Source organism: Barbus barbus (genome assembly GCF_936440315.1).
Source record: "Barbus barbus genome assembly, chromosome: 29".
Taxonomy (NCBI): Eukaryota; Metazoa; Chordata; class Actinopteri; order Cypriniformes; family Cyprinidae; genus Barbus; species Barbus barbus.
In genome coordinates, this window is record NC_136757.1 from 16985327 (window position 1) to 17010433 (window position 25107).

At 37.2% G+C, this 25107-nt stretch overlaps 2 protein-coding genes across 2 annotated transcripts; one reads left to right on the plus strand and one right to left on the minus strand.

Moving 5' to 3' along the window:
- The first annotated feature begins 232 nt into the window (after positions 1 to 232).
- Positions 233 to 3907, plus strand: LOC306849183 (transcription initiation factor TFIID subunit 10-like). Its single transcript, XM_079384040.1, has 5 exons — positions 233 to 543; positions 702 to 859; positions 949 to 1013; positions 2831 to 2945; positions 3094 to 3907. Exons 1-5 carry the CDS (start codon positions 423 to 425, stop codon positions 3181 to 3183), a joined length of 549 nt encoding a protein of 182 aa, XP_079240166.1. The 5' UTR covers positions 233 to 422; the 3' UTR covers positions 3184 to 3907.
- Positions 3906 to 24721, minus strand: LOC306849181 (dihydropyridine-sensitive L-type skeletal muscle calcium channel subunit alpha-1-like; the record flags this gene model as incomplete). Its single annotated transcript, XM_079384038.1, has 45 exons — positions 3906 to 5834; positions 5928 to 6017; positions 6112 to 6197; positions 7047 to 7123; positions 7203 to 7426; positions 7518 to 7640; positions 7731 to 7858; positions 7952 to 8053; positions 8127 to 8229; positions 9373 to 9469; positions 9587 to 9714; positions 9834 to 9993; positions 10127 to 10218; positions 10324 to 10389; positions 10557 to 10682; positions 10791 to 10817; positions 11323 to 11370; positions 11906 to 11989; positions 12078 to 12188; positions 12836 to 12994; positions 13229 to 13430; positions 13548 to 13694; positions 13798 to 13850; positions 13938 to 14045; positions 14182 to 14269; positions 15207 to 15313; positions 15397 to 15456; positions 15552 to 15681; positions 15802 to 15934; positions 16299 to 16368; positions 16571 to 16667; positions 17200 to 17314; positions 17552 to 17672; positions 17750 to 17957; positions 18294 to 18519; positions 18705 to 18865; positions 18945 to 19029; positions 19161 to 19300; positions 19580 to 19683; positions 20471 to 20676; positions 20828 to 20980; positions 21199 to 21332; positions 21540 to 21679; positions 23105 to 23210; positions 24525 to 24721. The coding sequence occupies 45 exons, from the start codon at positions 24719 to 24721 to the stop codon at positions 5604 to 5606; spliced, it is 5553 nt and encodes a 1850-aa protein (XP_079240164.1). The 3' UTR covers positions 3906 to 5603.
- Between the last annotated feature and the right edge of the window lie 386 nt (positions 24722 to 25107).

The window sequence follows — 25107 nt, forward strand, 5'->3', positions numbered from 1 at the left end:
ATGGAGCTGTTTACAAGCCCTCGTCCCTCATCTGATTCTGTCGCCGCATGAAATGTTTTTCTCAATTAATCTAAATTACAAAATTTTACTTGAACACAAAACCTATATTACAAGATTTGCGCTTAATATTTTGTAAAACAAAACACGCTTGGCTAAATGTTCACGGAAGCGCAATCGAGCCCGGAACGAATGTTCAGAATTCTGACGTGAGGCGCAGTTCCTCCGGACTGTCGTGGTTGCGCGCGGAAGTGTTAGTCACGTGACACTTCTCAAGCGTAAATATTTTTCTCTTCACAGCGAATGATCGCCGGCCTCGCTGTTGTTCATAAATGAGTATCGACTTAACTTTTCCCTAGTTTAAATTGCGTAGATTTTGTTTAGTATCCACAGTTTACTGGAATATTCAAAGTAAGCAACACAAAATGAACGTGGATCCTCCGCAAACCGGACAGACTGGAGCAGCAGCCGCATCCAGCAGCAACTGCGTCCCAAACAGCGCCTCCACAAACCCCAGCAGCATCCCTGCGGTCGGCAGCGGCAATGGTGGGTGTCTTTTTTGACAGTTTGAACAGCGTGTTGCCTTTTAGCCTTTAGCTTCTTAAGTGTTGGACTGTATAAAGATGGAGAGTAAAGTTAGTGTATTTGTAATCTTTGTTATTAGTGTAGTTCTGAAGGTCTGTCGTACTTTTCGCTCCTCACAGTTCCCACCTCGGCAGCCATGGCAACCCCATCATCCGACTCCACCGTGTCCAACGGGGTGTATGTGCCCACAGGCATCGCTAATGGAGACGTGAAGCCCCTTCTCTCAACCACACCGCTGGCTGATTTCCTGATGCAGCTGGAGGATTACACTCCTACAGTCAGTCCACATATGATTGCAGTACTACAGTATATTCTTGATTGTATCTTTAGGAGTAGCACTGTTAACAAACTGTCTCTGTTTTTCAGATCCCAGATGCAGTCACAGGATACTACCTCAACCGAGCTGGTTTTGAAGCATCAGATCCAAGAATGTGAGTTGGAACAATGTTCTTTCAGAAAGCTGTTATGTAGTGGTGCTGCTAAAAACATTTTAGGGTCTTTAAGCAAACATTTTTGTGATAAAAGTAACTTTTTAAATCTAGTTTAAAGGTCGGTTTACACCAAGAACATTAACATCCACATCAATGGATGATAACGTTTATTATCAGTGTTAACTAAACTATAACTAAAACTATTGAAAATCATTTTAATTGAAAAGGTTAAATATAAATATTAGATTAAACATTAAAGTTTAAGAAACTAAAACATGAGAAATTTTGCTTTGGCAACTAACTGAAATATAAAGTACTGAAATTACTAAATGTAAAACTGAAATAAAACTAAAGCTTAAAATAGTAAAGAAAATGACAAAAACACATAAGAAAATTATTCAAACTAAATAATTTAAAAAAAAAAAATATTACAATAATATATATTTAACAGTTATTACAGCGGTCAAGTGCTCCACACAGAGATATGATCTCATCATCATGCAGTCACAAACAAACTGAGACTAAATCCAGAAGAAGCTACAGTAGTTAAAGGTTTTAGGCACTTGCGTAAAAATGCTGTAAAATGAGGATGCTGTCAAAAATAATGGCATTTATAGATTTTCTTTATCAATTCATTTCTATTAACTAAATTAAATCAACATTTGGTGTGACCAAGTTTGTGTTTAAAGCAGCTTTTGCCCTGGGTGCACTTGCGAGTAGTTTTTCAGGTACCTTTGCTGGTAGGTCTCTTGAAGCATCTTGGAGACGTTGCCACAGTTCTTCTGGATTTAGTCTCTCTCAGTTTGTTCTGTTTCTTCATGTCATTCCAGACAGACTGGATGATGAGGAGATCAGATCTCTGTGTGGAGCACTGGCTTGTAAAAATCTCACTGGATTATTACAATTAATGGCAAAATGAAAGTTTGGAAATGTAAACTGATATTTCCTACTGACACACTACAGAAAAAATAGAAATAACTGACTTAAAACCATTTTGTAGATGGTGAAAATACTAGTGTTCTAATAAATTTAGCCACCACTCTATAAGGGTGTATTCACACCAGGAAAGTCCGCTAGTTCACTTGCTTTGGTCCGGACCAAATACAGTGTTGATTTTTATTTATTTTTTTGTGCGGTTCGCTTTCACACGGCCCTTTTTGCAAGTGAACCAGAAACTGTAAACAAAACCACACGTGTGTTTAAGATGATACATTCATTGGTTCATCCATTCAACTGTACCAGAGTTTCTTTGGAAGCGGACCGAAACCACAACTTCAGTTGGGTCTCGGTACAGTTGTTTGGTCCGCACCCGAGTGCGATTGCTGTATTCACACCTGCCCAAAAGGTGCCACCTGCACCAAAGGGGGAAACGAACTTGAGTTTGATTCAATCGAACCAAACAAGACAGGTGTCAATACACCCTAAGTGTGCCCTGCAGTTTTGTTGTCTGGCACTTTAAATGTTCGAGCTCCTTAAAGTCTGATTGGCTTTAAATGTTTCACCATTCATCAGTTGGAAAAAATGTATTATACAGAACTAGAATGATTTTTAAAACTTGATATGTATTGTCCTGTGAATGGGCGTAAATAACACATTCATGTGTCATGAAGTGTATTGCATTGTTGGTAATACATTAGGTCAGTGGTTCTTAATCCTGGTCCTTGTGACCAGTATTAAGAACCGCTGCATTTGACCAATATTAAAACACAAAATTTCTTAGTAAAAATATCTAGTGTTAAAACTTTATCATTCACTCATTAGAGTTTGAAAAATGCTCATCATGAATCTTCCTTGACGTCTTTATTCTGTGTTGTCAGAATCCGTCTCATATCATTGGCGTCTCAGAAGTTCATCTCAGATATTGCAAATGACGCACTACAGCACTGCAAAATGAAGGGCACAGCCTCCGGAAGCTCCCGAAACAAGACCAAGGTTTGTGTTTGCAAATTTTAATAAGTACAGCAACATATTCTACAATAATTCTACATAATGAATGTTTAATCTGCAGGCCATCATTTGTAGAAGTTAAAAATGTGTTGTAAAAATCTCTCATTCACACTGTTCTCATTACACCTCCCAGGACAAGAAGTACACGCTGACAATGGAAGATCTGACACCAGCCATGGCAGAATATGGCATAAATGTAAAGAAACCTCATTACTTCATTTGAGGGGAAGTGCTTCATTGAAATGGACTGCTGGAAATGCGCTGTTTATTCCATCAGAGCGTTGAAGACATTATCCTTCAGCGTGGGAACCATCAGCCCACTGACCCTCAGCTTTTTGTATTTTCTTTAAGCGTGCTTAAGTTGTTTGATTACATCACACCGTGTGACTTTAGTTGATGTCAGTAAAAATCCTGTATAAATAAATTCATTGTAATTACATTTTGTGTAATTGCACGTCTTCTGTTACTGAAGCCTAGTGGGATCAATTATTGTGAAAATGAGTCTTAATTTATCCACTGTAAAGCTTTTACACTTCTGACGTCAGTTCATACACTGTCTCACTCTGCTTTATGGATTTAGTTTCACGCCATAAGAGGCTTGAGCTGTAACGCGTTGCAGTATTAATAGTACCTAGAGCTGCTCTCAAGTTTCCCTCTCTACAGTGTAGTACAGCTGCACTGGCCGTAGACCGCTCATCACACCATCTGTCTACAGCAAACATGATATTAATAATAATATTTAAATACTAGCCTTTGCTTTGTGCTATTTGCAGTTGCACTTCATTTGTATGTGCTCACAGGCGAAGTTAATACAGATGTTAAGCTCAATAGTGACGGGGCAGTTATATTAAAGCTAGTATTCAGTAAAATTCAAATGCAATTATTACTGTGCTCTTATTTGAAAAACAGTGATTATTTTGTAAGTGTTAATATTAAATGATTTCATCAAATGATTTGCCTATTTTCCAGATTATTTCTATAACACAATATGAATCTAAATGGCTAGACAGCCTTTTCCCACATCCCAAGGAAGAATGTGAACATCTCATGTTTATTAAATTAGTTTTAACATATGTTCATTTGCAAAACACACAGGCTGAGGTGGAAAGTGAAAATGTGTGTATCTAAATGCAAATCCATCAAAATTTTGTCCTTTGCAATGAAATATAAAAACGTGCTGAACAGAAATGACAGACCAGACCTTATACAAGAGAAAATACAGCTTTAAGACGTCAATCTGTGGCATCGGTCAACACATTCTTTTAAATTCAGCTATACTTTAAAAAGGTGCAACGTTACAGTAGTCAGTGAGCAAAATGATTTAATTTGAGGACTTCAGCTGCTACATTGAGAAGATTTAAAAAACTGGAACATTGTTGCTCACTGAAAAACTTTTCTAATGCAACAGTTTTTTTCAGTGTTATTTTAATCAAGTATCTGCATTGTATTTTTGATGTGCATGCTTCACATTTAAATGTCTACATCAAATGTCCCTTGAAAACTTCTCTAGCCCACTAAAAATCCCTTTTCTAAGAAAAAAGGTGTCAGTGCCTGTGGGAGTGCACAAAAAAACAAAACAGGGACCCAGTTCAAATCCGGCCTGCGTTACATACTGATCCCATTCCCACTGTCCTATATCCATCTCAACTGTACTATTCGACAAATATACAAGCCGTTAAAGGAAATAATAATAATAAATAAAAAGAAAACAATCCTTAATCCTTTACATATTCCAGTTTTCTCCATATACTAGCCAACGACTGACATTTCATTTTCAATCCCATTATGAGCACTGAGGAAGATTCTTTTGAAGACTGTAAAGGCTCATGTGAAACATGAATACGTATTTCAATTTGCAGATAAAAACATTTCATTAAGCTTTCATCGGATATTATAAGCCCTTCTTGCCTCATTTGTAAGTCACTCTGGATAAAAGCATTTGCTAAGTGAGTAAATGCAAAATCACAAAGGATGTTCTTTGCATATTGTACTTGTTCTGTCAGTCACGAGCATGCAAACACTTTCCATTTAAATTAGATAAATGAAATGGAAAAAGATGAAAAATCTCATTTCTTTTTAGGACCAGGAAGTTTTATGTATATCGTATGTTTTTTCTAAAATTCACCTTTAAAAACTGCTAAAGATTTTCCTGTAACCAAAATGTCAGGATAATAATCCCTCCATTCAGTGTAACAATTAATTTATAACTCAATACAAAAAAAGTTTAAACCACAGGTACATGTGGTAGACAAACCAAAGAAAAGACTTGCCTTTGTGGCTCTGTGTCCGCAGATTACAAGGTTTTCAGGCATTTGTCCGTATTATGTAACTCACTCAACTGTAAATGTTCACAGAACAGAGTGTGAACAATTTTATTGAGGATGTCTGGTAAATTCAGTTACCAAAAAACAAGTCCTAAATCAGAACAGCCATCAGAAATAAAAATCACCAGACCTCAGTAAAATAGCAGTAACATGTTCAGGCAGGCGCCCTTTTTATACGTTATTTCTCTTAGAAAAAAGAACACTTCCAAACAACCAGACCACTACCTGTTCATAAACTGAAGTAAGTGATTTTGGACAATGGCAGAAGATTCAGGCTGATGACATCTCATGAATTTGCTGTATGTCTCTCAGTATGTTTCTACACTGCACTAGTGTTTTCCTTGGGTTTGGTTGACTTGGTGCCGGGTGGAACTGGGATGGGACGCCGTTTACGTTTTGTTATCTTGCCGCTCTGCCCATTTACAATACCCTGAGCCATGCCCTCCATATCCTCCACGCCAATATTAATGGCTTCTGCAAGCTCCTTCCTAGTCACAGATACAAACTGTGGATCCTCAGCCAAGGAGTCTAGACCACCGTCTCTCAGTGCCTGAGGATTCATGGACAATATGGTGTAATAGTCTTTCCTGAGAAGGTATGGAATGAATGTTAAGTACATGAGATGTGGCCTGGTGTATTTTACCTGCTGAATGAGTTTGTCGGTGGCTGGAGCTGGTGCTTCTGGTGCTGCTGTCTGGTTCTTTGATGGCCCGTATGAGGGGTTACAGGGGAACTGAGAGAGTCAGACACACATGGAGGAGTCAGAGAGGAATATTAAGTAGTCACCGTACTGTGTTTAGCTCAGGATATGTGACACCTGTCCACACCTGTGTGATATCGGTCCTCACGGTGAAATCTGACAGCCGTCTGTCATCAACACTTGAGGCCCCGCCCACATACGAACTGGAGTCTCCTATTGGTTGCACAGAAAATAATGTCATTATACAATAAAGTGTTTAGATTACTGTCATATGAACTGAATTTCTTCATGGTATAATTATTATAAATGGCTTGATAGATTATTACAGATTTTTTAAAGAAGTCTTTTTATGCTTACAGAGACTGCATTTATTTGATCAAAAATATTGTTAAAACTGTAATATTGTGAATATTGTATCGTTTCTATTTTAATATATTTTAAAATGTAATTTATTCTTGTGTTGACAAAGCTGAATTTTCAGCAGTCATTACTTCAGTCTTCACTTCAGTGTCTCATTCTGATATGCTGATTATGTGCTCAAGAAACATTTCTTATTATTATCAATGTGGAAAACAGTTGCGCGCTTATTAATATTTTTGCTAAAGTAAAAACATGCTTTTCAGGATTCTTTGATAAATACAAAGTTCAAAAGAACAGCATTTATCTGAAACAAAAATATTTTGTAACATTAAAATGTCTTTACTGTCACTTTTGATCAATTTATTGCATCCTTGCTGAATAAAAATATTAATTATAAAGTTTGGCACCAAACTTTTGAACAGTAATGTATATGGTGGCATTTGTTGTAGTGCTTTAAAAAAATTAATTTAAAATGAATAACATTTAATAAAAAAAATAAAAAAGTGTATGTAATAAAATCAATGTAATACTGTAAAACAAATGACTGTTTTACAGTAATGAGTTGAGTATAAAATTTTATAAAATGCTTAATTGATATGAAAACAATAATCACAAAAAAAAAAAATCTTATGGGTCCTAATAGTAGAATTTTTCTAATAAAAAAAAATTATTTAAATATATATTATATATGTTTTCACTTACTTATGTCCTCGAATGAATAGTTTCTAGTTGCAGCAGCTGACAATGACTCGCTTTCAACCGTAAACCTGGATGACAGACTAAAAACAGCATCAAATGAGCATTGTGACCTTTACAGATACATATTAAGTGCAGTTTTTATTATAGGTATCCACTCACTCTTCAACAAAGTTGGCATTGTTATTGGTGTTGGTTGTTGCTGGCATGTTATCAGGAAAGAACTCAGTGTTTGGGAGGAAGACAGAGTCTGGAGGTGACTCTATATCCTCCAGACGAGTCTCCACAAACTGCAGGGGCCTCTGGCTGGTCATCTGTGTGGAAAGGGGACTGCTGGGCTCAGAGGAGAAGGGGTCTGTGTGTAGTCCAAACAGACCTCCTGACCGCTGCATGGATAGAGACACAGAGACTATAAGTCTAAATGGATGACTTTATCTACTTGTGTCTATTTCCTTAAGAAGATGCTTCAGTGCAGACCCTGTAGATGCCCTCCTCTCCTGCCTCCAAGGCACGCTCCATCTCATCCTCAGCGATCAGGTCACCTGAGATGGCCCTGTGCAGCTCAGGTGCTGCTTCCTCCTCTATGCTGCGCAGACCTGCCTGCAAAGTCAGATGGAAGTCTTGTTAGGATTTTGCTTGAAAAGCATCCTTTTTATGATGTTTACTACAAGTATTTATCATAAAGTGCACCTTAATCTCATCAGAGTTCTTCTTGGTAGGCCTGTAACCGTAGTATTCCTCCTGCCGCTTCATGAACTTGCGGAAGTGTTCCTGAATCAGGAAGGTTGCGTAGAACTTTCCAACAGTGACTTCATCCTCTACAGCCAATAAAATGACATCACAGTCAGACATGGATTGTATTTAAAAACATGTAAATTAAACATAAATGATTATTATCACAGCTATCTCACCTCCAATGGGTGGAATGACCTGGTCCAGTAGCTTCATACTGGTCCTCTTCCAGATGGACTTAATGATGGCTCTCAGTTCTTCATTGGCCTGCTCAAAGTTTCCTAACAGAAAAATGTAAATTAAATACTAAGCCACGGAATAAACTGCTTATTAAATTTAATCTCAATTACACACCTTCTGTTTTGATTTTCAAAGCTGTTCTGACCAGTGCAAAGAGTGTGGCGTTGAAGGTCACTGTGCCGTCGCTGTTCAGCGGCATGTTCATGGAAATCAGCCGCTGAGGTGGAAGTTCACAAATACAGATTTGAAATACTCACTGAAATACACTACTGATCAAAAGTTTGGGGTCATTACATTTTTACAATTTTTTAAATTCTAAATTTTAATTGTATTGTTTACATTGCTATTGAGTAATGGCTGACACTGAAGACTGGAGTAATGGCTGCTGAAAATTCAGCTTTGCCATCAGGAATAAATTACATTTTAAAATATATTGAGTTGTTTGATGAGCCAAAAAATATATTTAAAAAAAATTCCCAACCCCAAACTTCTGAACATTAGATTACTTTAAACAGAACCAAAGAAAAAGTTGATATCTACATTGATAACATTTTCCCTAGCTTTTCTCAGTTAGCACAAAAATTCACCCTTTCTAGTGTTCATGTTTTTAGATACTTGAGAACTTTTTTTGAGTTTTTAGAACTTTGTTAATAACTCATTTCCTAACTTTCCGAATCTTCCACCAAAATCCCATCTAGATCAAATTCTTGAAGTACCCTTAGATAAAAAGGGTGTATTGTCTACTTTATACAGGCTGATCTCCTCTATTTCTACCCCCTCTCTCTCACTTACAGTATTAAGCACAGTGGGAGTCGGATCTTTACCTCACATTTGAAGATGAGATCTGGAGCCAGATCTTGTCCCGTGTCCATACCTCTTCTATTTGTGCACGACATAGTCTAATCCACTTAAAATTAGTACAAAAGTGAGGCCCAATAGGTCAATCTAATCATTAGGATGTCCTTATGTTTGTAGCTTGATTTTGATCCAAAGTGCGTTGAGTACAAGTATGCGCAATGTATGTACATACTGTAATCTATATTTGTAATGTTATTTTTGCTGATGTAAATGTGTACAATGTACATGGGCGATTATTTTTATTTATGTATTTATTTATTGCTTCTAAACTGATTCAAAGTTTATTTTGTGCATAATTTGACATACACTCAATAATTATGTATTGTTAATATAATTATGTACTTTTTTTGTTTGTATAACTCGGGTTGGGGTAGTGTGTGTGTGTGTGTGTGTGTGTGTGAGGGGGGGGGGGGGGTGTTTCGAATCTTTATCCTTTTATTATTATAAAAGTTCAAAAAACAGATTAAGCAAAAAAACTAAAAAAAATTGCCAATTGTCTTACCTTACACGCTGAGCGGTGGGGACAAAATTTACCAAAACCCAACGGTGGTTGAATCCTCCGCAGGAGAGTAACTACATCCAGATGTTTGATTCGTCCCCTTTGAGACAGTGTACTTTATTAAGTTTTTGGGAAATTCATAAAATTAACAAGCACAAAGCACAAATCTACAGGATAACATGACATTGGAATTGCAGTTTTGTGTGCTTTAACTCACGTTGCTTCAGGGTCATACTCTGCCCAGATCTTCTTGAACTCATCCAGGTGATGCGGGCCGAGGATTGACCAATCGCGAGTGAGGTAATCAAAATTGTCCATAATGACAGCCACAAATAAATTGATAATCTACAGGAAGAGAATGATTTTGTTTCTAAAACAAACGGCAATGTTGGATAGGCTACTGCATTCTGAGCTGATTTCCAAGTTTACCATGTATAAACTACAGGAGCCTCATATCTGCTTACCAAAAATGCACACAGCATGTAAAAGCTGATGAAGTAGAAGACAGCGATGCTGGAGCCACAGGTATACTCCTCTCCCGGGCCGTAGTCTGATTTGGCGTCACAGAGCTTCCCATACATAGAGGCCAGCATGACTTTAGGCCACTGCTCTCCAGTGGTAACACTGTGAACCCACACATTCATCAGTTACCTGAATAGTTCAGTGCACTGTTTAGGCTCTCAAGTTAGCAAAGAATGACTTTTATTAGAGAACAAACAAGCAAAAAATAATTTCTCTCAGTACATTGTTGACTCACCGGAATAATAACAGTACAGCTTGAGGGAAAGTTTGGAAGTTATTGTTGCGGTTAATCACTGTACCATCGACCAGAGCAATTTTACCGAACATCTATAAACAGAGGGAGAAAGAAATTGGAGAAAAACTATATAAGACGATTGAGAGAAACTACAAGAAATTTAAACAACTGAAGGAAAGCAGATAAGTGAAGCTCACCTGCATCCCTATGACAGCATAGATGAAGAAGAGCATGACAATGAGAAGAGCCACATGAGGCAGTGCCTGAAGCAGGAAACACAACATCATATACCATAAGATACATTCAGTTAAAGCTAACACTTTTCATTAAAACATAATAAAATAAAATAATAAATAAATACATTCTTATGATTATTATATTAACTAGCTAGCTATTATTGATTATTTAATTTTCTTTTGTCTTGTCTGACCTGGAAGGACTTAATAAAGGTCCACAGAAGGTTCCTGATCCCCTCTGAGCGATTGAGCAGTTTAATGAGACGCAGCACACGGAACAGCCGGAAGAACGTGATGGAAACTCTGACATTTTCTGCTTCCTATGGATGAGTAAAATTATGAGACAAATGTTTAGTTCCAAATATAAATATTAAACTTGACATTTTTTAAGAGTTTAAAAAGAAAACAAACCAGGATAATGTACTTACAGCTATTGCCTGCATTGGATTCACTTCCTGAAAAAAGAATAGACTCTTTTCAGTCGTTTCCATCAGTTATGCAATATAATACAATATAATATAAGTATACATTTAAGTAAAAAGCTGATAAAATTTAAAAACTGTAACTTGAATGCAATGTAAGTCGCTTTGGATAAAAGCGTCTGCTAAATGCATAAATGTAAATGTAAATGTAAATGTAAAATTTACAGCAACACCATAATGTGGTATAATGCGTATTTGTGGCTATTTAAGCTTCTAAAAAGATAAATAGTCAAAACAGAGACTTTACCAACATCAGTTATATAAAGAATAAGGACTGAATTCAAACGCTTTTAATCAAGCACAGTGTGACAAAGCAAAACATTTAGTCTTTTTTTTTAAGCTTTTTCATTTTTCGTCAATGAGAATCTGCTGACTGAGCCAATAAGTCAAGATTATTAATGGCAGATCTCCTTGTTCTTCGTTTAGTGTGAGGTAATGTGAGCAGTGTCTGTCCCATGCAGCGCAGAATGATATTTACAGTACAACCATGTAGACACCACAGTCCTCCACTGGTCTCCAGCGCAGCCTGAGAACAGAGAGATGAGAAGTCAGGATGATGGATAAGAGATGACATGAGAGAAACGGCAATGCATCTTGCGAATCAGAGACAAACATCAACAGAACATCAAAACTATGAATCACACTTCCAAAACAAGTGGTTATTTATATAGACAATAAAAAGTGCATCAAATCACTCTTGGAGATGTGGAGCAGTGTGTATTAAGCAGCTGTGAGAGATGGAAAGAGGGTGCTTCATTAACACATGTGAAATGAATCATGATAATGAGCCCATCAATGGCCACTGATGAGAGAAGTTGGTTGAATGAGAAGAATACTAAGCTGGAGCTGAAGAAATCGGTACCTCCTGTGCACTAATGCTGAAACTGACTGCTTGCTGTGGTCTGTGCTTCATGTATCGCTAAATACGGGTTTAAAATACAAGCCATTGTTGGTCGCCATTTGAAATGCTTTTGCTTTTGCAGAGACATTTACATAACACATAAATCACTCAGACAATATTTTTACGTAAGTGTGGAGTCTCAAATTATTGTCATACTCACATCAACCTCACTGAGGACCACGTCAACAATACTACCGATCACGATGACGAAATCAAACACATTCCAAGGGTCTCCAAAGTAACCCTGTGTCATGACACACACAAAATACCAACAATGTCATAAAACAGAGCGCATCTTCTTACGCAGTTTCACATCGAGGAAGCAGGAGTACCTTTGCTTTGAATGCAATGAGTTTGACGATCATCTCGCCAGTGAACAGGACAGTGAAGATGAGGTTGAGAGTGTCAGAGAGTTTGGTTATATGATCCGACTGGTTGCAGTGCTGTACCACAGAGAGAAGAGAGACAGCAGATTAATATAGCAGCCATTTTGAAATTGTTTTATAAACTATTATATAGACTGAATATTGTTCTGACTAACGTACTGACTGAATGGGATTCAGCTTTACTTTATTAGCTGGATAACAGTGGTAAATGTTACGTTTTTTTAAAGGCTGAATTAAAGGTAAAGAAGATAAATATTACATGCATCCGTAAAATTACATAATATTTACAAAAATAATGGAAAATAATAAATTTGACACCCTATAACACCCCTATAACCCAGTGCCAATAATTTAAAAAATGCCAAATATCGACTGAATTTGACTATCACTCAATTTTTTTATGTTTAGTTTTCTAATGATTATCAAAGCTGTATTTATTTGATCAAAAATTCAATAAATCTGCAATATTGTGAAATATTATTACAATTTAAAATAACTGATTGCTATTTTGATAATCAATAATAAATATCAATAAGTTTTGAATGTCATTATTAATGACTTAACTGCCTCTTTTGATCAATTTAATGCCTACTTGCTAACTAAAAGTATTCATCCCTTTAAATAAATCTCACTGACCCCAACAGTAGTACAGTAGTGTATGTCATTAGCTGTAAATAAATGTTAACTTCTGTTTAACTGCTTACCTGAATTCCAAGACACAGTGTGTTGAGCATGATGAGAAAGAACATGAGGTACTCAAAGTAGCAGGAGGTCACGAAGTACCACACACGGTACTGGTGCGGGTTCTTCGGGATGTAGCATTTGAGGGGCCGTGCTTTCAGTGCATACTGTACACATTGACGCTGGCGAGGGGTGAGACGGCAAGAGAAGATTATTATAAAATTACAGCACATTAAGCCCAGTTGCATTAACATCATAAACCTGATAAATACTGTATATACAATAAAAGCGGAGTTAAACCAGGTATATGAAATGCAGATGTACAGCATACTGTAAATAAGATATTTTGCTTAAAATTTGTCATTCACTATACACACACATCCCATGGGAAGAACATTAAAGATCACACTGGTTACCTGGTTCTTGTCTAGCTCACAGTTCTTATATTCCTGCTCTCCTTGTTTTTGGAAAGTTATGATGACAAAGCCCACAAAGATGTTCATCATGAAGAAGGCAATGATGATGATGTAGATGATAAAGAATATGGAGATGCCCACTCGGTTATTGAACAAAGGGCCTGTGTCGACTGCATTTGAGTCTATAGCCTTATATAAGATCCTGTTGAAAATGAGTGAAGGAAGGTTTTGTGTGAAACATGTTCTTGACTGATGAAACAACGTTATTTGAGTGCAGCTAAAAGATGAAGAAAATAGTAGTAGATTTTCACACACTCACTCTGGCCAGCCCTCAAATGTGGAGATGGTGAATAGAGCCAGCATGCCGTTCAGGATATTGTCAAAGTTGAAATCACTGTTGACCCACATGCGCTGATGGACCTCCATGTCATGAAGAGAGTTTTGCACATGCTTTAAAAATGTTCCCCTAAGAAAAACCAAATGCAAGAGCGATGTTTTAGATACATATCAGCTGCAACATGAGGAAGAAAAAGCACAACATTTAAAGAAATGTGACAAAAGGTACTCACTGACACTCCTCTGCTGTCTTTTGAAGGGGGTCCGTACAATAGAACAATTTGCCCTGATTAAAGGTAATATGTTTAGCATACAGTCACTTCCTTCATTTCAAAACGCAGGGTTTTTTAGCACAATATGGTAGCTGTCTTACCTTGAAGAGCTGCACTCCAATGCAGGCGAACATGAAGTCCAAGAGCATGGTGACCAGGACGATATTACCAATGGTCTTTATAGCCACAAACATACACTGGACCACATGCTGGAGATGAAAATTTGATTATATTTAGTGCCTAATATGCATCATACTTTGAAGATTGGCCCTAAACCTATATGGCAGCTATCCATATTTAAATACACAGACAAACTCAAACACAAGATGCTGAAAGCATACACACCTTTAACCCTTTGGCTCTGTTGATGGCCCTTAGAGGTCTAAGTACCCTCAACACCCTGAGAATCTTCACCACTGAGATGGTACTCGATCTGCAATACAATAATGCAATTCAATTAGTCGCCTTCCCTGTATTTTAATTAAAACTTACAAAAAAACATTCACTTGTATGATTAATTCATTTATTTTTAGAGAATACTACTAAAACTCACTATGTGTTTCTTTCACTACACATTATCATCTGAAGTCAGTTGTAATCTGCATGTGTTTGATTAATTTAAAAGACACTGGTCAGTCGTTTTGACTATGCTGGCCACATAGAATTAAATCACTAAGTCATTTGTCAGAGAATTGTTTAGGATTTCATTGGTCGCTCTATATGTTTTTGATTCACTTAACAAGCTCAAAACAATCATTCATTCTGAAATGGGAATACACATGTTGAGCATTATGTTTTTGATTCACTATAAAGAACTGACTAATAGCCATTCAATCAAGAATAGTTTGAACTGTATTGGTTGCACTGTGGGTTTTTGATTCACTGAAAAGAACTGGCTCACAAGAGTCATTTATTCAGGAATTGGCTGAACTACACTAACGAGCGGAATGGATTTGAGGCTCATTCATTGAAGAATGACTTGGACTACATTAGTCGGGCTAAATGTTTTGATTCACTGTAAAGAACTGGCTCAAAAGAGTCATTTATTCGAGAATTGTTTGAACTATATTGGTCGTGCTATGTATTTTTAATTCACTGGCTCTTACGAGTCATTTGTTTGCTAATTGGACGATGCTGTTCACACACTGTTCGTATATATTGAAAAATGTGCAAAAATGCTGTTGGTGTTCATCAGCGGAATAATGCACGTGTGAGAACAGTTAACTGATATTTTTTATTTATTTGTCTGTCTTTGTAATTTATATTGAAGTTAGAATATTCCTTAAGACAAAAATATCCTTGTCAAAGCAATAAAATGATTGGTAATGTAGACTAAAAACTGAAAAAAAATCAAATATTATTGAACTTACTCCATGCCCATTGACAACAGGGAAACACCCACAACAATGAGATCCAAAATGTTGAAGGAGTTCCGGCAGAAAGAGCCAGTATGCAGGAACGCTCCATAAACCGTCATCTAAAAATATACAGGTCAGTGCTGAATTAAATGTCAGCCAAACCACAAATCTGAAAGGAACATCAAGTTGACAAGCACATTACCTTCAGCACAATTTCAATGGTGAAGACAGTCGTAAAGACAATGTCGGCATAAGCCAAGACCTGTGAAATTAATTAATGAATGTACATTTTTATGAACAGATTTTTATGAACTAATAGTTCAGTTAACGCAATACAATAATCAAAGTTTTTGGTACCTTGTTTCGGAATGAATGGGGGTCGATGGGATCTTCAGCAGCCAAGGATATACTGCTGAGGAGGATGAAGAGGAGGATGATGTTGGTGAAGGTTGTGTGGTTGATGATCCTGTGGCAAAGCTTCCGGAATCTTTCGACAAATAGCATCAGTAAACTTTTTGGGACCATTTGTTAGGCACAATTAAAGGCTAGTTCTAAATTTAGTTTTAGTGGTCTACATGGTATAATAAATCAGGCCATAAAGCCTCACTTGTTCTGTGGGCCAAAGATGAAAAAGGAGCTGGCCTCGGGCATGGGCACCACTGTCTCCTTCAGCTGTAGGTCAGCCATGGGTCTGGGCCTGGGGCTGATTGGGATCTCTGGTTCCTCTTCCTCATCATCACCTGAGGAGAGAAGGATTACAGCATGGTCTACTCAAAAACATTATGCTTATTTGTGATCTACTTGTGTGAAATAAGATTTATTTGGATTAGCATTGATCGTGAAGCCGTTTATGCTGTGAAGCTAATTTTGCACAGCTCGAAACTCAAATGAAAATAGCTAGGCCTATGGTTTGAAATGTGCTCCATAAATGAGCTTGGAGGCTGGAGCTAATAATACATTTTACTTTTAATAGATCAGCTATCTTTGAGCTTCATCCATTACATGTTTAGAGATGTACTGTGAGGTCTGAGCCAGCATTTTGTGGCTCAGTGCAGAGCCCTCAAATGATATATAAAGTCTTGTGTTAGAGTCCTTCAGCCTTACCTGGAAAGTCTGCAGGAGGGAAGGGGTCTTTCACTTCATTAACATTTGATTCAAACTCATCTATCTTGAGCTGGAGACAAAAACATGAAATTTGTTTAGACATTTACAATTTGTTTATTTAGCAGACAATAAGAGCCTAGCATCAGATTTAATGTGGTTGATTAAAGACCTGATGTGGTGAATCATCCTAAAAGACTAGATAGAAAGCCAACTAATAAAGTATTGCAGTAGGTTTATATAAAATAAGCACAGTGAGCTCTTTCGTGTCAGACCTTTGCTGTGGTGGGCATTCCCTCAGCTTTTGACCTGGACTCCATTAGTCTCTTAGCCATCAGGGCCTTCTCCTCCTCACTTTTCTCTGGCAATGTTCTTATTTGAATAAATAGGACAAATTGTTGTTTAATAATATATAATTATGCAAATACATTCAAAAGTTTGGGGTTAGTAAAAAAAAAAAAACTTTTATGCTCACCAAGGCTGAATTTATTTGTTAAAAAATAATGTAAAAATAGTAATATTGTGAAATATGATTACAATTAAACAGCTGTTTCTATTTTAAAATTGTAAAATGTAATTTATGCTTATGATGCTTATGATGACAAAGCTGAATTGTCAGCAGCCATTATTCTAGACTTCAGTGTCAATGATCCTTCAGAAATCATTCTAATATGCTGATTTTGACACTCCAGAAACATTTCTTCTTATTATCAATGTCAAAAACAATTGTGTGACTTATTTTATTTTTTGTGGAAACTGCAACATTTTTTAGGACTCTATGAAGAATAGTTCAAAAGAACAGTATTTATTTGAAAAAGAAACATTTGCTACATAATAAATATGACGTTTGATCAGTTTAATGCATTGTTGATTAAATAAAAGCATTAATTAATTGTTCTTTTACCTCATGAGTTTCCTTCGGGCTTTCTCCTCTGCTTTCTCTTTCTGTGCTGCTGTCAGACTCTCAGCCTCGGCTAGATTGTCCACAGCAATGGCCAAGAACACATTCAAGAGAACGACTATTTAACAGCTTGCTAAGGAAAAGACCAAACAAACTTTTCACAACAATTCACCATTACTGGTTGTGAAATATGTTGCACTTAGCAGCAGAAACAATGGCAAATGTTAATTTTACATGAAGTGCTTCAGTGATATATTCTTTTAAACACAGTGAATTCCCATTTGTCATCTCCAATCAGTTCTGACAAATTCATAACAGGGACATGGAAATAATGTCATACAGTTAAAAAGGATACAGTTTCCACAGACATACAGAATTACGAAGTAAATGCTGACAAGAATTCCTGGGGATTGAGGTCCACCGTGAGCCATGATTCCATTGTACATAATCGAGTCCCACTCCTCTCCAGTTAGGACCTGAAAACGAAGCCCAACCTCACATAAACAGCTTCTGTAATCAGAGCACAGTTTCACTAAAACTGCAGTTGGAGTACCTGGAAAACACTGATGAGGGCCTGTGGGAAATTGTCAAAGTTACTGCGCTGAATCACTCTGTCAGGGAAGTTGAATTTCCCACCAAACACCTGCATACCCAGAAGGGCGAAGATGACAATGAAGAGGAAGAGGAGCAGGAGCAGGGAGGCGATGCATTTCACTGAGTTGAGTAAGGATGCCACTAAGTTATTAAGTGATGTCCAATACCTAAAGACCAATGAGAGGAAATAACAGTCTTTGTGAAAGAAACATGTATTTTATGTATGAGAGGTCATTTATTGTAAAATAAAATACATATTTTAAAATATTGATTTAATAAATAAGTCATATATTTTTAAATCACAGTGCCAGATTCTGTGCAAAAGCCGAAGAAAGTAAGAATAGTAGTTGTACTAAGAAGGTACTCTTCTCATTACTTCAAATTAACAGCTCTTGTGAATTGTTTCGGGAAAATAAATGAGTTAAGACAGGTAGTAAGATTCGGAAATTAGGTTATAAATAATTATTATTATTCTGACATTTTTAATAAATAAATGAATGTACCTAGTAAGCTTGAATAAGCGCAGGAGTCGTATGCATCTCATTACAGAGATCCCCAGTGAGGTCATGATGTTTGACACGACCAAGATGATCTCCAGTATTCCGATCGTGACCACAAAGCAGTCAAATCGGTTGAAGATGGACATGAAGTAGGCTCTCGGACCAAATGCATACATCTTCATAACCATCTCAATCGTGAAACAGGCGAGCAGAATTACATTGGCAGTGTCTGCAAACATGACCAAGACTCATCAAGATTACTTCATTCACCAAAATAAATATATAATAAAGAATTACTGAATGATTCTATTTTAAAGATACCTTACAACAACCCAAAAACTTTTAAATACTAAATAGGAGTTGGGAATCTTGTATTCCTTAATGTATTGTAATGTATTGCTTAATGGAACATACCTTGAAAATTTGTTAACCCCTCAGTCTGGTTATGATGCTCCGTTGCAATGACCAGAGTGTTGAGTAACACAACAAGGAGAACCCACCAGTTGAAGAATTTAGATTTCACCCAAACATGACACTTCCTCCGTAAAACAACGTTCCAGTGGCGTGCGAGACGGCTGCGGATAACACAGTAAATGAAGAATCAGTCTTTGGTTAAATCATGATGCATATTTTTACTCTTGATTGCACACTCACTAGAAATAGATCACCCTGTTGATCCCCGCCATCTGGTAGAAACTGTCTGTTTCTGAATCACTGTCCTTTCTAAGAAGAAGAAGTGCTGGAGAGTAAATCAAAGTAGTGAGAAACTTTAAAGATGCAGTTCCTGTGCTTTTTTTTAATGACGTCAGATAGATTGATTGATATAATAACATAACACATATGTAAAAAGGACTGTAATAGCACCATTACCCTCAGAATCTCCATCCATCACTTCTGCAAGAGTGATCCATTCCATGTAACCTTTCAGATCCTCATCCATTTGTTGACACTCTCGTAGCTTTTGGTACTCTCCTCGTGACCGTGACTTCTCCCTTTCCTTAGTAAACTCCCTGCATAGAGGAAAAACTCATCTCAGTTAGGCAATTTAACCATGTAGCTGAGATTGCTGAAATGGCTTCCTGGTCATGTGATTTTCTTTGTCTCTCAAGTAGTTAAGGTGAGCCATTTCAGTTGATTGAACAGATCTGTCTCCCATAAACCATTTCAGTAGACTCATTCAGTCAGAGTGTATTTGGATGGAATAATAATAAAGACTTCCAAACTTGTTAACCAAACTTTTAGCAGTTAGTATTAAAACCTTTTATTAAAAACATATCTAGAGCTAATACCCGCTCAGTGCTCCAAGGACAAGGTTGAGGATGAAGAAGGAGCCCACAAGTATCAGAGTCAGGAAGTAGATCCAGGGCCAGTCATTCCCCATGGCATCATTAATCTAAAAGATAAAATCATCACTATATTAAATTTGGACAAACATTAAATTTGGATTTGTTTCAAAAATCCTGTTCTAGACAAACGGTCAGTCTGTGCATTATTTGTGGGGATTTTTCTCTTTCTGCAGTTTACATCTTTGCACTAGTAGGTGGCGAAAAGTTCTTTATTTATGAAATACACTATTTCTGTGTATTTGTTTGGAGATGGAAATAAGGTCTAGAGATGCCGTTTAAAACAAAATTAACTTCTTATAACTTGAGTGCCTTGAACGCTATTTCTTTAAGTTTCTTGAATGCTATGTCATGCGCGAGATGCTGCAAAATATGCAAGGTCACACAAGGTTGTCCAGCATGTTTATAAAGAAAAAATATTAAAAAGCAGTGCAACGGAAGACACACTGCCGAAGATCAGAAAAAACAGGGTCTCGAGTTAATTCTACTTTGACTGCATTTGGAATTATTTTGTTGGTCGGATCAAAAAGAGACAAAACAACTGGAAATAAAATGTAAAATGTAAGTTACTCACTATTAATTAATTTAAAAAAAAAATGTGTCTATTGAACTGTTGTGTAAAACTAATATCAGCCTTGTTATCTTGCTATTGGTTTGAATGTCACCATAATTTAATTGTATTATACTGATTGTTAAATTTATAGTGTCCCATAAGTAATTTTTTTAACTCTAGCATAGAGAGGTTTTATTATTGCCTGTTAATATAAATTAATGTTTGTCTTCTGGCCTCTCCATAAGAGAGTAAACAGGAGGATTATCATGTCCATAAGTAATTACCCAGTAGAGCACATCTGTCCAGCTCTCTGTTGTGATGCACTGAAAGACTGTGAGCATGGCAAAGCCAAAGTTGTCAAAATGGGTGATGCCAAAGTTGGGACCAGGCCAACCTGCCCGACATTCAGTGCCATTGATGGTGCAGCGGCGGCCGTGTCCAGCCTGAGCACAGGGCGATGGCTTCTCATTCTCCCTGATGGCAATGATATCTGAAACAGAGGTTGAACAGTACTGGAATTGATTTGTCAATTCGCTATCATTAAAACAAGCTATTTTCTTTTATATATTCAAAACTTGTTTTCAATTATGAGATTCCCTTTATATGTTTGAAGATCTCAGAGTCCAAATAAAAACACTCACTAGTGCCCTGGTAGTAACATGTCTTGTGCATTTTACACTTGAACAGCTCCAAACCCATAATGGCATAAATGGTGACCATGAAGAAGACCAGCAATGCAATGTGGAAGAGGGGCAACATGGACTTTAGAATAGAGCTCATTACCACTTGGAGGCCTGGATGACAACAAATACACTTTTAACACACCATTCTTAAAAGACAGTAAACAAAGCATGTACATAAACACATTTAAACTTTTCTCTCAGCACTGCCTCATTCTGTGATATTGACTATATTGTAGGAGTATAGAAATTATGATATTATCTTAAGAGTATATTTAGGGTCTAGCTTTACAGGTCTATGTTGCCCTACTTGTGGTGCTTAAAAGTCTTACTGGGAACTCCTGATACGAGCCGCAGTGGTCGCAAGACTCGAAATGCTCTAAGAGCCTTCATATCAAACCCTCCTCCTTTCTCTGTGGGAACTCCTGCTATTGTGTTGATGGTGTCCACAACAAGTGTGAAGAGCCTGCAGAGGCAATTTAAAAGGACTATTATTTAAGAAATGTAAAACAATTCATTTAAAAATGCCAGCTTTTATTTTATTATTAATACCTAAATCTCAACAGAAAAAAAAAATCTATGTTTGAACTGAGTTCAGGCCAGTTTTGGGAATCATTTCAGGGGACAGTTGTGCTTTGTTTATGACTTCTGGACATTCTAAATGTCATCTTACCCCATGAACACAATGACAAAGTCTAATATGTTCCAACAATTTCGTAAATAGGCTCCTTCATGGAACAAAAGCCCATATGCTACTATCTTTAGGAAGCACTCCAGAGTAAAAATGACCAGGAAGATGTACTCCAGACTCTCCTGCAAGGAAACAAACAATAGGAGGGATTAAAGGGGTGCAAATTTGGACTTGTTTTCTTTTCCACAATTGTGAGAACTGCAAGATACAAGCTCGGTGTTAAAAAAATATTTATTTAAATTCAGTCACATTGATGCATATTAAGCAGGGTAGGGAAGAAGTATTTTAACATTAAGAAATTATAACCTACAAGACATTTTCTTCAACTTTCTTGTCCTTCAAGTTTTGGCAGCTTCAACACACTGTCAACTGCATTGCATGGTTGATATGTTCTAAAAAACATGTGCAAAGTGCCACTGAAACCTGAGCCTTAACATTTTGCCAAACCAAATAACTGTCCTCAATGTGCAGTGAGGATCTAATCAGTATGTTTACACAGCACACAGACTCTCATTCTACATGGACAGGTCATATCAACCTAATTCTGACCATGTCTACTGAGATCCATTCTCAGCTCCCGTTTTATGACTTAGTATCCAAGGAATGGATGGCCCACCGGCGTATGTCACTGTAACCCCAGGGGAGTAAATAAGTGAGTGGGTCTCAGATTTGTGCCATCTGAAATGTAATAACACTCTATGTTCTGAGAAAGGATAATATGAGTGCACATGCTAGTGGAAAGAGTGTGTGACCTACATACCATCAAAGCTTGAGTCATGAAATAAGCTTGTGTAAAGAGGATTTATCATTACTTATAAGTGTTTGTATACAGTAGCTGAAACAAAAAATGTTACACATAGGAAAAGAGGGGTAAATGATCCACATGGAGTAAATGATCTCATCCTTGTGCAATAAGTGGACCCTCAATGTGGGACAGAACAGTCATATCAATAGAATCTATGTTAATTTCTCATTAGATGCGTCATGAAAATCCCCTTCTGAGATTTGAGTGTATTTATAAACGCCACACTTATACCTTTTTGACATGCACATCTCAAATCAAAGGCTAAATAGAAAACTCGTCACACAAAACAGCACCTGCTAGCATGGTATATTTTTAGTTTGTAAAACATGTTCTAAAATGCATTCTAGGTATATAAACCCATAATTCTATCTAACTTGAACTCTTAAGAGCTTATGCAAATCACAAATTTGTCCTGTGCAACTGCCAACTGGGCGAGAATGTTAACGCACATGTATCAGTTTCAAAACATCTACATCCCCCTTATAACCCAAGGGCCAAAGACCTGAGTAGGCAAAAATCTGAACAACACTTTATCTTGGACATGTTTAAGTATCTCAGATTCTCTGGAAACACACCATGAGGTGTGTCTAAGACATACCTACCCCTTTACCCCAGTTCATCTGTGCCATAATGTTCTTTGCTTCAGTAGCAAATATTTTCAAAATTATCTGATGTATTTCAAATTACCTGTAATCAGAGATTATTCATTTAAAATGTATATTCTCCTATGGGAACTTCTCACCAATGTTAAGTTGGTGTTGTTGGTGTCCTCTTCAGGCATGGGCAGAAACACAGCCAGAGCTACACAGTTAGCGAAGATAGTTAGCAGGATAATGATTTCAAAGGGTCTGATGGAGTCTGCTCAGGAAAACAACAGAGTAGACATGGCAAAAACAACCACTGGAAAATTGAGGTATTCACTTTTCACATTCAAGTTGGTGATGGATATCTTGAATAAATCAGATTTAACCAAAAATTAACAGTCGCCCAGTGCCAAATACATGTAAAACTGGCTTTGGTGATTAAATAAAAGAGAGAGTTTTGGGTAGTTATTTGGTCAGCAGTTAAATTAAAATCACTGACACAAAAACCATCAAGCAAAGACAGCTTTACCTCAGAGAACATGACTACATGTCTCCAACTAACTGTAATTATTTGTGAATTTGTGCCACTAGGGGCTGGAATCAGAATTTCCCTGCCAGCTCAGCATCATGTCCACTAGTGATCCCACGCAACAGCTGTAGACAACCAGAATACCATTGAACTGTATAAATACACCCATGCAAAAAAAGAGCTTCAAAATTGCATCTCCAATTCACCTCAGTACAAAAGCTAAAACACTTCTACTTGAAAATCTTCAATTCACATTTATATGTATAAGCGTCTTGCCTAATGAACTAATCAGGAACTGAAAGTTTCACTTCGTAAAGCAAATGTTTACTGTATGTCAGTTTTGTCTCCAAGGGTGGTCTCAAAGAGGAAGTTAAGAAGCCGTTTCCAAATTTTTCTGAATTGCAACACAGTTGATTTTTGTTCTTGTTGTGAAATTTGGAAATTATATTTATAAAAGATTCTTACAGCATTCTTACAAATATCTTTACGTGTATTTACATTGAAAATGTTGTATATCTAAACCCTATGAAACCAAAACAAAAACTGTAAATAGGGTCAATTAACACAAGTTTAAAGTCTTATTAATAGTGTATTTGCTAACTGGCTGTAAATAGGCTGCGGTTCATCCTTATCATCTTCCATGTAAAGACCTGATCCAACTGATTCCAATTGACCGCGGTGAGGCTGACACATAACAAAAGCTTAACACCTTCAGTTCACAACTGAGACACAGATTTCAGCACCTTAAAACACACTAAACCTGGGGATTATGAAAAACAACTGTCTGTTTTTATTTTCTCCACCTTACAGAATAAGATATCTATCATGGAGCAAATATCTCAGTCTGGTTTTGTTGAACATAAGACGTCGAGTAAGAGAGGTCAGAGTTATGGTTGCATGCTTTTTCTGGCATGCATGCTAAACCAGCTCTCTGGGGGATGGATGCCTTTCTAAAACATGCTCATCTCAATTATGATTCAAAACTTAACAAACATCAAACTACAGTCCAAAAGAATGGAAACTAAAATGGATGTAAGTTTGAAGGATACTTCCATTCCACAATGTTGATGCAGGTCTTCCGGAAAGGGTTTTTGAGCGTGAAGAAGAACAGGGATCGTGGTGGTCGAGGGTTTCCTCCTGTGGCCTGTAGTTTCTTGAGTTTCTCTCTTTGCTTTCTCTTCAGTTCTTCTTCATTCATGATGAACGAGGCCAAAGCTGCAACCCCACTACCACCGCCCGACTCCATTTTGAATCTCCCAAAAGTAAAATTTTCTCAATTCCCCACAAAAAAAGAACCAAAACCTGAAATGAAATTCCTAGTTTAGCAAATCCTTGGTCTTCTTAAGTCCAGGTCAGATCTTTAGTATGGTCCTAAGCTTCATCCACCATCTTCCCCTCTCTGAGAAGGCACGGCCCTGGCCCCTGCTGCAAACCTACACCAGACAAGCAGACATTGGAGGGGTAGGGAGTATTTAGGCACAGCTGGCCTCTTCTGAGGATATATATAGACGGGCAGTCAGTGTCCATTCTTGGGGGTGCGGAGGCAGCTGGAGGAGGGGATGGGCGGCCTTGGGGTGTAGCAGACGAAGAAAGAGAATGACTAAGGTTCTGTAAGAGAAATTCAGCTGCTTA

Excerpts from the sequence above, each read along its gene's own strand:
- LOC306849183 (XM_079384040.1), top strand. The coding sequence starts at position 423 with ATGAACGTGGATCCTCCGCAAACCGGACAGACTGGAGCAGCAGCCGCA. Across the intron at positions 544-701 it reads TGCGGTCGGCAGCGGCAATG|TTCCCACCTCGGCAGCCATG; the intron begins GTGGGTGTCTTT and ends CGCTCCTCACAG. Across the intron at positions 2,946-3,093 it reads GCTCCCGAAACAAGACCAAG|GACAAGAAGTACACGCTGAC; the intron begins GTTTGTGTTTGC and ends TACACCTCCCAG.